Here is a 14,124-nt window from a genome sequence, read left to right as displayed (position 1 = left end):
AAGTCACAGCAGGAGCTGGCAGCACGGATGCCACCAACGCTTATCAGGTCAGTATAGGCACAGATGGGCACGGAGACCGCTCTGCACGCTGTTCCTGACCGGAATGGCGGCTGCAGGGCTGTCTCCGTTATTTCATTTGAGGTGTAATGGCTGTGATTGGTCCGACGGACCAATCACAGCCTTTTGGGGCAGGTGGGGTGAGGTGGGGTGACCACCAGTGACACCCTTACACCCGGTGGTGATTGGTGCTGTACTTAACAGCACCAATCACCACCGATCCCTGTGTCACCGGCGAACGTTATTCGCCGGTACACAGAAAACGCTGTAATTGGCTGTTCACATTGAACAGCCAATCACAGCGATCGCCGATGGGTGGGGGCATCGCTGCCCCCCCTGGGCAATGAGGGAAGATGTCTGCTGTCAGGGACAGCAGACAACGTCCCTCTGTCACCGCGTCTATAGACGCGGTGACAGTTTAATGGCATGACGTACATTTATGCCATGTGTCGGGAAGTACATCCCGACCATGACGTAAATGTACGTCAAATGCCGGGAAGGGGTTAAACAGAACTGTTGTTCACATCATACATACCTACCGTTTGATGTTCAACACTGGCTTACATTAACCATTTGGCCTCTTGGCTGTCAAAAGCTAGTGATTTGGTACTCTGTATGGTAAAGCGAGATGTCGGGGTGCCCTCTTTCATATGGGGGCACCCCGGTGCCCTCCTAAATATGCTGGATGCTCTCCACTTAGCAAATTTGTCACATGAAGACAATAGGCTGCACTCCTTGGCTTCAAAAAACTTATGTATTCAGGCAATTGGTGATAACAATGTCATAGTAATAAATGCCAAATGCCCTTATTCAGATCTGATCGCAGTACAAATTTGTTCTCAAAATGGGCAAAACCATGTGCACTGCAGGTGGGGCAGATGTAACATGTGCAGAGAGAGTTACATTTGGGTGGGGTGTGTTCAAACTGAAATCTAAATCTAAATCTGAAATCTAAATTGCAGTGTAAAAATAATGCAGCCAGTAGTTACCCTGCACAGAAACAAAATAATTAAGATAAAGTGCATGTTCAAGTCAATGTTTTGGACACTTCCAGACCTTTGTCACGAACAAATAGCCTGTCAGTCCATAAGAAAACCCTCTACCATGTGCTCTACCAAAAGCCGCATGGTGCCAGTCTCCCACGCTACCGGCAGTGACATCAGTGGTATGATCCCTGCCGTTATCATACTCAGGGCCGTTTCTAGACAATTTAGCTCCCAGGGCGAAGAAATAAAAATGCGCCCCCCCCCCCCCCCCCAATACATAGCATGGTATTATAGTAATTTCGCGCGCCGAAGGCGCGCGCCGAAATAGGGGGTGTGGCTTGATATTAAAAGGGGTGTGGCTTAATGTAAGGCGTGGTCTAGCAGGAAAACAATTACCTTATATCACACTTTTGCAACCTGCAAGACCAGACATTGGTTGCTGCAGGAATTGTTATTGTCCTCCCGCACTTAAGTTGGCTGGCTGAAGGCCACACAATGACCTAGTACGCCTCACAATGACAGGCTACTTAAATCATTATACACTATTTATCTGTGATGCCAATTACACATTACGCCGTACACTGTGATGACGATTACATATTACGCCGCACACCGTGATGACAATTACACATTACACCGCACACCAAGATGCCCATTAGACCACACACTGTGATGGCAATTACACAATACTCCCCACATCGTAATGCCCATTACACATTATGCCCCATGTGCCGCTGCCGCACAACCGATGCTGTTTACTAATATGCCCCCACAGTGCCAGATATGCCCCCACAGCGCCACAAATATATACCCCACAGTGCCACATATATGCCCCCACAGTGCCACACATATGCCCCCACAGTGACACAAATATATGCCCCCACAGTGACACAAATATATGCCCCCACAGTCCCACAAATATATGCCCCCACAGTGCCACACATATGCCCCCAGTGCCACAAATATATGCCCCCACAGTGCCACAATTATGCCCCACAGTGCCACACATATGCCCCACAGTGCCACAGATATATGCCCCCAGTGCCACAGATATATGCCCCCAGTGCCACAGATATATGCCCCCAGTGCCACAGATATATGCCCCCCAGTGCCACAGATATATGCCCCCCAGTGTCACAAACATATGCCCCCAGTGCCACAGATATATGCCCCCAGTGCCACAGATATATGCCCCCAGTGCCACAGATATATGCCCCCAGTGCCACAGATATATGCCCCCCAGTGCCACAGATATATGCCCCCCAGTGTCACAAACATATGCCCCCAGTGCCACAGATATATGCCCACAGTGCCACAGATATATGCCCACAGTGCCACAGATATATGCCCCCCAGTGCCACAGATATATGCCCCCCAGTGTCACAAACATATGCCCCCAGTGCCACAGATATATGCCCCCAGTGCCACAGATATATGCCCCCCAGTGCCACAGATATATGCCCCCCAGTGTCACAAACATATGCCCCCAGTAACAAACTTACTTGGAGAGGGGAGGGGAGCGCATCGTGCTTCTCTCCTATCCCGCGCCCGAGCTCCTATTGGCTGACAGCGGCAGAACAGTGACGTGGGCGAGGGGACGGAGAAACGCACGATGCGTTCCCCTCCCCTCTCCAGCGTGGAGTCGGGCGGCCGGGGAGACAGCGGCAGCGGCTGCGGCTGCGGCTGCGGCTGCGGGCGGGGGGGTTAGACTGCCGGGCGCCCTGGCTGTTTCAGAGGCGGACAAGCCGTGCGGCGCCCCGGGCTGCTGCACGGCTTGTCCGCCTCTAGAAACGGCCCTGATCATACTCCACAATAACAGCGCCAAGCAATGGGACAGTAGTTGGGGTATAGGCTGACAATGTACATTTGCCCTTTGTAAAGTGTAACAATTATAACTCAGACAATGCAATAAATTGTTCTTAGGTCATTTTATTTGGTCTCTGAAAACATGGCCACAGTGTATGATCGCCATACTGCTGCGTATATATATATAGTTCTCTATAAATAGTCTCACCCAAAGCATGAGCGTAGCAAAGAAAGAAGGCATGGCAGCGAACAGATACCATGAGGGTTTTACACATATGTCAGGACTTGAACCTGTTTCCTAATAATAAAATGTGCATAATTGAGGTGGGAACAATAGAACAGTTATGAGGGGTAAGATATATGCTGCTGTTCCCTGTACATAAATGTTGGGGATACTAAATATTTACAGGGTACCCCCTTAAAATTCCCTGTATCCTGTAAATATTGATAAATTGGCCCTTTACTGTCTTGCTTAACTATAACTATGGTGGGTATACTATAAAGCAGTGGTTCCCAACCGTCCAAGGCAACCGAAAAGTCCAAGTTTTAAAAATATCCATGCTGACAGGTGACTTAATTAGTGCCTTAAATTAGACTTAATTAGTGCCTCAGTCAGTTTGATTATACCATCTGCAACCAGCAGGTATATCCTAAAATCTGGATCGTTGGGGTGCTTTGAGGGCCAAGTGTCAGAACCACTGCTCTACAGAGTATACATTCTCCCTCATATATTTGTGTTAATCAATATAATATTGATGAGAATTTAGCTTTGTAACACAGTGGAAATGGCCATATAATAGATAGGAGTCACTACTGCTAACCCACCAATGATGCTGGGAGTTCTAGGTCAGGTAAGTACTATGAGAATATTGCAAATATTTTCGCAACATAAACCTTTGGAAGCTATTTTGCACTCCACAAAAATGGAAATATACTTTAAAATGCACCCACAGCCTATAGATAGCCATTTTGTGAGGTTGTCCTCCATTTAAGAGAATGGCTGCGAAGTCCGTCCCTCCCCCCCACACACACAAAAGTAGACACGTCTCCAAGATCCAGCCTTACTCGTGAACCAGACGACCACTGAGACGACTTACTGAGCAAAGTGGGTGAACCAGGTAGCTGATAATGCAATTCACATTGAATAGGATCATGAAATGTCCCACCGACTATAATGACTCGAACACACTCACTGCCTCGTTTGTTGTGTCATGGTCCATCACGCTCCCACATTGCCCATCGCTATGCTGACCTGGCCATAAAGTCAGCAACTATGCAATAAGAGCTGCCTCCATTTCTTGCATGCAAGTTAAGTGACATCATGGGTTGCTACAGGCAGACTACAAAATGGCTGCTCCTCCTGAATGCTGGCAGCAGTAACAATAGTTATTGCCCATCAAATAACAAATGACACTTTAAGATCATTGGTTTATTCAATAAAGCCTGATGTAGGTCCGGTATGTTTGGTCGGTATGCTGCAATGCAAACTCTCCTTTAACCTTTGATTTTAAACAGACCTACAGCTATTCCCTTGACAAGTGGTAGTAGATAGAAAACTGTGTTCTGTTTTTCCCCCCTTCTGTATCTTAGAGTAGTTCCGTGCAGTTAGAATTGCTCATTGCACTCTACCATATTTTTGTGAATGTCCATTCCACATCTCAAGATGACATGGAGCTGTTAGCACCGATCAAATAATTTTTTTAAATGGAGACATGATGACAGCATCTCATAGAGATTGCTCCTTTCATTAACATTAGTCTTTCCACTTTAAATAGTCATTTTTTAGCACTTGTGAAGGCTTTGTACTGGGTAAGAATAAAGCACATCACTCACACAATGGTGGCAGCCATTTTGTGAGATGAACATATAAGTTTTGGAGGGAAAGAATATTCCTACCTCAATGATGCCACTAGTTTCAAGAGTATTAATTGCATTCATTAGTTCAGCCTACAAAATGGCTGCTGCCACTTTATATAGGCAACGCGGACCCATTATTTACACAAATGTTTCACTTTTAACCTGATGCTTTACATTCAGTGGGATGAAAGTAGATGCACTTTGCTCAGCTATAAAATGCAAACATTAGGAATCGGATAAAGAATCATTGGACTGTACGTCTGTAGCCATTTTCTTATCCAATGTAGAATTTTCGTGACGCTCCCCTTTCCTTTTCTTCAGCATTCTAGACTGATGGCCACTACTAGAAAGTGCATGATACCTGCCTTCCATCAAGTCTTTTGCACTGCATAGGGGTCCATGTACTTTAACTGTTTTTCCAAATTTAGAGTAGTCCACAGAGTACCTGCCTTCTTCTTCTGTCACAATGGGGACGAAACGATGGCCCCAGAGGATTTCTTCTGACAAATAGGATGTTCTCGCCTGTGTAGTTATGCCTGTTGTCTCCACCACTCCTTCGAGAATGGCCACCACTTCCAGATCTTGGTTGGAAAGGTCATAGGCCGAGAACGTATAAAGAGGGCTTTTCTCGTCAATTGTATGACTTATAATGAGCGGTGAAACCAAGAAAATGGAATTCGTTCCCACTGGATTCTCCACTTGGATGTCTATTTGGGAAATTGGGATGACTTCTCCCTCGTCTGTTGTGGTTTTCTTGACTACCTGAATTGTGATTGAAGCACTGATGATCATACTCTTCCGTAGGTCACCCACGCGGAACATAAAATGATATTTGCCATCCCGGCAGGCAATGACGGCATGTTTGCTGAAGATTAGAGTCTCAGCCCTACGGTTTGCCTGAGCAGTCTTCATGAAAATGCATCCCAACATAACAGCATTTATAATTAAACCCGAGATGTTCTGGATGATGAGGATCGTGATGGCCAAAGGGCACTGTTCTGTAACCATACGGCCTCCAAAGCCAATGGTGACCTGGACCTCAATGGAGAAGAGAAATGCTGAAGTGAAAGACTGAATGTTCGTGACACAAGGTATGATGGAGCTACGTTTGGGATCAAGGTCTCCATGGGCAAAAGCAATGAGCCACCAAGCCATAGCAAAGAGCATCCAGCTACAGATAAAGGTCATTGTGAAGATCAGCAGGCTATGTTGCCACTTCAGGTCGACCATGGTGGTGAAGATATCCTGGAGGAAACGTCCTTGCTCTCGAATATTCTTATGGGCCACGTTGCAGGCTCCATTCTTTGTCACGAAGCGTGCCTTTCTGGTCTTGGTCCTGTACTGAGCATGTGCAGCTTTATCTTCTGCTACCCGAGTTATCAAGTATTCTTCATGGATCAGCCCTTTCCGGGCGAGCATGTTTGCGTGTTTTGGGAGAGATTTTACTTTATGTAGAAAGATCTCTTTATCTGCAAAAAAAGAAGTGTATTCATTATGCAAGAATTTACAGGTGTTCAGCCGTGCACATTGGGATATTTACTAAAATTGCTCAGTGGTCAAGGTGACACCAGTTTGTCCAGCTTGCAATAAACAGATAAAATCTAACTGCTGATTGTTAACACATACCACAAGAGAGCAAGTTTGAGGTGACTGTGCGCTAGAATCGGCTGCCTTGTGGGGTGGCAATGATGGAGTGGTAACCCTAGAAACCACAGAAAACATATATAGAAAGGAAGATTATCAAAGACTCCTCCACTGGCGCCGAAAGATACGTCCCTATAGATAAAGGGGCGGTCCTCTTCTCCGAAAAAACTGGGGAAGGCTGATTAGGGAAATACCGTACGCCCCTCTTGGGGTGAAAGGGTTCCTCTTCTCCGGGTCTAGAAAGCTCAAGACACAGGTCCCAAAAGTGGATGTCACACTGGTCATAGATTAGGGATGCTTGCGTCACTTTAAGGTCTCAGTAGTTAAGTCGTGGTAACCCAAAATGAGAGATGATGGGGGGTATATAGTGTAAAACCTTTTATTAAACATACAAACACATACAGATAAAAAGGAAATTGGAGCCACTTGGCATAATACCGTTTATGGTGGAGAACTGAGATGGTATCAAAGTTCTCTAAAGAGGCTTGAAACGGAGCGGGATCAATCCCGGGATGACAAAAAGTCCACGCTCGGTCCAGGTGCCGGTCTGCAATGCCAAAGAAGGTCCACAGTCCTTGTGAGGAAGGTCCAAATGAAACACACTCCAAACGCGTTTTCGATTGCTGCCTGCAATCTTTATCAAGGAGATAGTGTGTGGACCAAACACTATACCTTAAATACCCCTCCTATCCAATGAAAAGTAGAAAGAAACCATGACAGCATACTGCTGTCCAATCACCGTCTGGTGCCGGACTTCCGGTTTACCCAGACTGCAACTTCCGCATCTGTGGAGCGCAATCATGCGTTCCACCAAGTTAAACACTTACTGGCCAGATATAACGTCCCCTTGGCCGAGTATAATTAAACATACATATTCAATTCCCTGTTAAGATGGTCCTTAGTGTTGTGGAGCGCAGCGTGCGCTCCACACGCTGTAAAAGATCCCGGCCGGATGTGACGTCGCGCTTGCGAGTCCTATGGCCGGATATAATAGTTTCCGGGAGATGGTGGAGCGCAGCGTGCGTTCCACCTGTCGGATGTGACGTCGCGCTTGTGGATCCTTTAGCCGGATAAGATGGTTTCCGGAGAGATGGAACGCAAATGATGTTCAATTGCGTTGCAGGGATCCTATGGTCTCTCTTGCGCGATGTCATCTGTCCCATGTGTTTAGGTGGAGCATTCTGTCATATTGACTGCCTGATGTTCCAGGAATAAATGGAGAAAAACTCCATAGACTAGGATCAGATAAACGAGACAAAATTAATAAATATTCATATTACATGGATAAGTTTGTAAACAATGAAAGCAATATAATAAAAAGAGTATAAAAATGATCTAAAATGGCATATGATAAGCAAATATTGTAAGAACAAAGCTTTTTATCTATCAAGGGCTAAAGTGATTTGGTGCAGAGCAAAGTGACAGTGCAGAAAGTGACAGTGCCAAAAAATTTCATAGGAACCATTTGACCTCGAAGTCGAGGTTCAGCCCCCCTGGTTTCAGAGTGTTGAAATTGTAAATGCACTTCATTTCTTCCTGTGCCAAACGAGTAGCCAGATTTTTTGTTCTAACGTTGCTAAACATTTGTTTAAAACCCATAAATCTGATGATATGCTTGGTGGATGAATCATGCTTCAATTTAAAATGGTGAGACAAAGAGTGGGATTCTAGCCCCTTGCTGATATTGTTAAGATGTTCAGCTAGTCTCACTTTAAAAGGCCTGGAAGTTCGACCAATATAAAATAGATGGCAAGAGCACTCAATGGCATAGATGATATTCTTGCTGCTGCATGTTATGAACTCTCCAATTGTAAGTTGGGTGCCGTTTATAGTTAGGTCGTTATATTTGGTGATGCCTTTATAGTCGACAGTTCTACATCCCTTACAATTCCCACACCTATGGAAGCCCTTACTGGCAATATTGCCTTGAGGTTTCGAAGTGATGAGTGCACTCCGGACCAATTTATTGCTAATGTTGGGGGCCTTCCTATAAATGAATCTGGGGTATGTTGGGAGGTGGGGACCGAGTATAGGGTCTTTTTGAAGGATATTCCAATGTTTCCTGAAAGAACGTTCCACTAATTTATGTTGGGCATTGAAATTCGTGATAAAAGCCCATTTATAGTCATCATTTTGTCGTGGTGGTGCGATCCTATCGGTTAGCTGACCTAACCGATAGGATCGCACCACCACGACAAAATGATGACTATAAATGGGCTTTTATCACGAATTTCAATGCCCAACATAAATTAGTGGAACGTTCTTTCAGGAAACATTGGAATATCCTTCAAAAAGACCCTATACTCGGTCCCCACCTCCCAACATACCCCAGATTCATTTATAGGAAGGCCCCCAACATTAGCAATAAATTGGTCCGGAGTGCACTCATCACTTCGAAACCTCAAGGCAATATTGCCAGTAAGGGCTTCCATAGGTGTGGGAATTGTAAGGGATGTAGAACTGTCGACTATAAAGGCATCACCAAATATAACGACCTAACTATAAACGGCACCCAACTTACAATTGGAGAGTTCATAACATGCAGCAGCAAGAATATCATCTATGCCATTGAGTGCTCTTGCCATCTATTTTATATTGGTCGAACTTCCAGGCCTTTTAAAGTGAGACTAGCTGAACATCTTAACAATATCAGCAAGGGGCTAGAATCCCACTCTTTGTCTCACCATTTTAAATTGAAGCACGATTCATCCACCAAGCATATCATCAGATTTATGGGTTTTAAACAAATGTTTAGCAACGTTAGAACAAAAAATCTGGCTACTCGTTTGGCACAGGAAGAAATGAAGTGCATTTACAATTTCAACACTCTGAAACCAGGGGGGCTGAACCTCGACTTCGAGGTCAAATGGTTCCTATGAAATTTTTTGGCACTGTCACTTTCTGCACTGTCACTTTGCTCTGCACCAAATCACTTTAGCCCTTGATAGATAAAAAGCTTTGTTCTTACAATATATGCTTATCATATGCCATTTTAGATCATTTTTATACTCTTTTTATTATATTGCTTTCATTGTTTACAAACTTATCCATGTAATATGAATATTTATTAATTTTGTCTCGTTTATCTGATCCTAGTCTATGGAGTTTTTCTCCATTTATTCCTGGAACATCAGGCAGTCAATATGACAGAATGCTCCACCTAAACACATGGGACAGATGACATCGCGCAAGAGAGACCATAGGATCCCTGCAACGCAATTGAACATCATTTGCGTTCCATCTCTCCGGAAACCATCTTATCCGGCTAAAGGATCCACAAGCGCGACGTCACATCCGACAGGTGGAACGCACGCTGCGCTCCACCATCTCCCGGAAACTATTATATCCGGCCATAGGACTCGCAAGCGCGACGTCACATCCGGCCGGGATCTTTTACAGCGTGTGGAGCGCACGCTGCACTCCACAACACTAAGGACCATCTTAACAGGGAATTGAATATGTATGTTTAATTATACTCGGCCAAGGGGACGTTATATCTGGCCAGTAAGTGTTTAACTTGGTGGAACGCATGATTGCGCTCCACAGATGCGGAAGTTGCAGTCTGGGTAAACCGGAAGTCCGGCACCAGACGGTGATTGGACAGCAGTATGCTGTCATGGTTTCTTTCTACTTTTCATTGGATAGGAGGGGTATTTAAGGTATAGTGTTTGGTCCACACACTATCTCCTTGATAAAGATTGCAGGCAGCAATCGAAAACGCGTTTGGAGTGTGTTTCATTTGGACCTTCCTCACAAGGACTGTGGACCTTCTTTGGCATTGCAGACCGGCACCTGGACCGAGCGTGGACTTTTTGTCATCCCGGGATTGATCCCGCTCCGTTTCAAGCCTCTTTAGAGAACTTTGATACCATCTCAGTTCTCCACCATAAACGGTATTATGCCAAGTGGCTCCAATTTCCTTTTTATCTGTATGTGTTTGTATGTTTAATAAAAGGTTTTACACTATATACCCCCCATCATCTCTCATTTTGGGTTACCACGACTTAACTACTGAGACCTTAAAGTGACGCAAGCATCCCTAATCTATCACCAGTGTGACATCCACTTTTGGGACCTGTGTCTTGAGCTTTCTAGACCCGGAGAAGAGGAACCCTTTCACCCCAAGAGGGGCGTACGGTATTTCCCTAATCAGCCTTCCCCAGTTTTTTCGGAGAAGAGGACCGCCCCTTTATCTATAGGGACGTATCTTTCGGTGCCAGTGGAGGAGTCTTTGATAATCTTCCTTTCTATATATGTTAACACATACCGCTTGTGCATGGCAAGCCAAAACTAACAGCGATGCTCACGGCTAATGCATTTCGCCGCGTGTCTCTCTGTTTTAGAGACTGCATACGCCGTTTCCCCCTTGCTCCAAAAATGGAGCGGGGGTGAAACGGCGTATGCACCGTATGACCATGCGAGCTTTGACAGCAAGCAGTCAGCACTGCTCGCGGTCACAGCTTACCCCCAGTATTGAATACTGCCCAAAGCCTTCACTGTTCCATAACCATACATACTGTATCATGGTTTCATTTTAGTTTGATTATTACACGCAAAGTATTTTTACTTAAAACGGAATCCATCATACTCTAAATTTGCTAGGATTTGCTTTCCGTATACTCCAAAAAATGGGGCCGATTCAGACACATTCATAATTCGGCCCCTTCAGCGATGTTTGGGTGTGCGCATGTGCGTGTCTGCTCCTGTGCAAACCCCAGGAGCCGTATGCTCCAGAGGGGGCAGGCGAGGGGGCGGACAGGGGGCTTGTGCAGGGGAATGCCCAAAGTTTTATGGGCATCCCCATGAAAATGCTGGGCGTTCTCCTGGGAACGCATGCGCGTCAAAGCGTGCTCGGAGCGGGCAGCTGATGTCACATTTATATTTAGCTCACTGCTAAAAACAATTCTAAACCAAATACCGCTTTCATATCGCAAAGCCAGGTCAGATTCAAGATCTTGATCCCGGGTCAGACCCAGCCCCGGCCCGTGTCCGACATTTTCACACTAAACCCAGATTGCCCATTATACACAGGGCAACCTGGGTTTTACCCCTCCTACAACCCGGGTCAAACTGCCAGGTTGGTGGCAGGGTTATTGCCGCGATGTGAAACGGGTATAAATTTAGAATCTGAATAAAACCGTAATCATTGTTTTGCTTGGTAATGTATGTACTCTGTAATTGAGCACTGCGGATCCCTTGTGGGACCATATAAATAAAGTATAATAATAATAATAATAGTTCTATACCCTGAATATAATAAAATACTAAAAAACAGTACATATAATTAATATTAAATATATTTTTTTTTAAACTACAAACAATGGCAACAATAAATAAGTTATAGGCTAAAACAAGTAACAGGTGCAGTATTACTGTACGTACCTCCTCAATCCATTATAGACAGCGAAAGCACCTACAGTATCACACCTTTGGTACTGTACCCTGATGGGTATCTGAGATAAAAAAAACTGAGGGTGCAGTAGTTTCAGCGAATCATCACTGGTCATGCGCCTGTGTATGAATCTACAAATGACTATCTCAACAGAACTGGAGAATACAATTGAAAGGCAAACAGGCAGTTATCCTGCTTGGAATACAATCTGCGAGTTCTTTTGTATCAGTACCGGCCAGTGTCAAGTATCCCGTAACCGGGAAGCATAAACAGGTGTCTGTCAATACTAGTTAGATATTAAGCTGAGATCAGGTTTTGCATCCAGCACTTACATGACCTGTCTGCTTTCAGCACCAAGGAAAGTGCCATTCAGTGTAAAGGGTTAAAGATACTGACATTTGACATTAGCACAGAGCAGCTGCTTAATCTGTCCCCCTGGTTCACCAATGAGCTGAGGGTACACTCACACTGGGCCTGTTCATGGCAATCATTATTATCTGCTGTGTAAGAAGAGACAAAGACAATGCAGTGTAGATAAGGGGCTAAATAAAGCGCACTTCTGCTTGTGGTTCACTTACCTGCTCATCTAAGGAAATCATGAGGCTCACAGCGGTGATTTGTGTTTGGAGAGCGTCTCCCCTTCTCTTATGGGCGAATGGTACAGTCTGTGGGTTTGTGTGCAAGATGCTTTCTCTGCTGCAGGTTTCCTCTGGTTTCTGTGGTTGCACAGTCTGATAGGCCGGGAGCTGGGGTTGTTCTCATACGACACATGATATGACAGTAACACACTACTACAGGTCAGGTGCATGGGCAGTGTGGTCCTCCCCCTGCATTTCATCTGCCACTAGGTGCCACACCACCGATAAGGTGCAAGCGCTCACAAAGATGTGTAATTACTGCACCGTATGGACAGTTATCATTGCAAACCATCTACAATATTGGTATATCTGTGAACAAGCTTTAATAAAGCATATGTAATCCTGGGGTATGATTTCTTCTTGGTCTGTGGGGGTGATTCAGTGAAGGCTCGCTAAGCAGCCTACATATGCGTACAGCGGTCCTGCATCTGCACTAAAGCGCACATGCCCAGAGCCGCACAATCGGTCCAAAAAGTGAATACACCGAGGACCAATTAATCCTGAATTGGGCACTGTATGTCTTGATTCAGATGTGATTGGTGCGGCTATGGTGGATGCATCCTTGGAGGTGGCAGTCATCGCTACTTGGCAGCATTCGCCTTCACTACAACTGTAGCGCTCATTTAATAATCGTCCGGCCAGCAAATTCGCAGCCGTGTGATCAAGTCTGAATAACCCCCAAAGTAGGGTCACTTTGGGGGTTATTCGGACATGATCAAGCGGCTGCGAATTTGCAGGCCGATCGATTATTAAATAACTGCGCATGCGTACGACTCTCAGTCCGCATGAACGAGGCCACCCTGCGATAAATTCAAGCAACTTTTTTATCACAGGCCGTGCGCAACTTGATTGACAGGAAGCCGGCATTTGTGGGTTGGTCTCACCCGGCTGCTTACTGGAAGTGTCGGGGAAAGGCAGACGTGCCCAGGTGCTTTTTTTCAGGGAGGGTGTGTGACGTGAGCTCCGGCCCTAATAAGCCTGTTTCTATCGCAGCAGCCGAGTAAGCCCTGGGCTACGCAGTACGCACAGACTGCCAGTGGTGTAGCTAGGTGCCACAGTGCCCGGAGCAAAGGCATGTTTCGCACCCCCTCCTCCCCCCCCCCCCCCGATTTGTAGTAGGCTCTTGCGCGGCAAAAAGGGGGCGTGGCCTTACATTATACCACACACCATAATGCCCATTGCACATTTTGGCGCACTTTGCAATACCCATTACACATAAAGCAATCATGCCGTAATGATAAAAAGCGGTTACAGAGAAAGCTGTACATTGATAGTGTGGATGGTACAGTGACATTTGCGGGTGTGGGGGGAGGCTGTGTGTGCATGTTGTTTAGGTGTGTGTGTGCAATAGTATAGTAGGGTGTTTTTGAGTCAGCGGCTCCCCACTGGCGGAGGTCACGACACAGGAAAACAGGAGGCTGGGTAGTGGTAGGGGTGTGTGGGAATAAGGGGGACTAAAGAGGAGGGTGGGAGATACTGTGCAGCTTCTGCCAGTGGGTGAGGGTCCAGCGTGGCAGCACAGGATGGTGGCCCTGAGTCAGTGTCTCCTCCTACTGGGTGGGAGTTAGGGTGCATGAGAGCAGGAGGCTGGGCTATGAGGCATGATAGGGGCATGTGGGCAAAACAGCGTCAGCGACTCCCCAGTGATGGAAGTTACGGTTCAGGAGAGCAGGAAGCTGGGTAGTGATAGGGGTGTGTGAGTATACGGGGGACTAAAGAGGGGCTTAGGGGTGCTGTGAATTGC

The 14,124-nt window shown here is 45.9% G+C and overlaps 1 protein-coding gene across 3 annotated transcripts; it reads right to left on the bottom strand.

The window, feature by feature from the left end:
• Nucleotides 1-4,415: 4,415 nt before the first annotated feature.
• On the bottom strand, nt 4,416-12,679 carry LOC146042429 (ATP-sensitive inward rectifier potassium channel 11-like). 3 transcript variants are annotated; one of them, XM_083162414.1, is made up of 2 exons: nt 12,321-12,679; nt 4,416-6,175 (listed from the first exon to the last, which is right to left on the bottom strand). In XM_083162414.1, exon 2 carries the CDS (start codon nt 6,123-6,125, stop codon nt 4,932-4,934), a length of 1,194 nt encoding a protein of 397 aa, XP_083018540.1. In that variant the 5' UTR covers nt 6,126-6,175; nt 12,321-12,679; the 3' UTR covers nt 4,416-4,931. The 3 variants fall into 3 exon arrangements, with proteins under 3 accessions (XP_083018540.1, XP_083018539.1, XP_083018541.1); XM_083162413.1 differs by lacking the exon at nt 12,321-12,679 and adding an exon at nt 12,075-12,199; XM_083162415.1 differs by lacking the exon at nt 12,321-12,679 and adding an exon at nt 11,733-12,066.
• Nucleotides 12,680-14,124: the final 1,445 nt, after the last annotated feature.

Source organism: Crinia signifera, chromosome 19 (genome assembly GCF_055691185.1).
Source record: "Crinia signifera chromosome 19, ASM5569118v1, whole genome shotgun sequence".
Lineage (NCBI taxonomy): Eukaryota > Metazoa > Chordata > Amphibia > Anura > Myobatrachidae > Crinia > Crinia signifera.
This window is presented reverse-complemented; position numbering and strand designations above follow the sequence as displayed.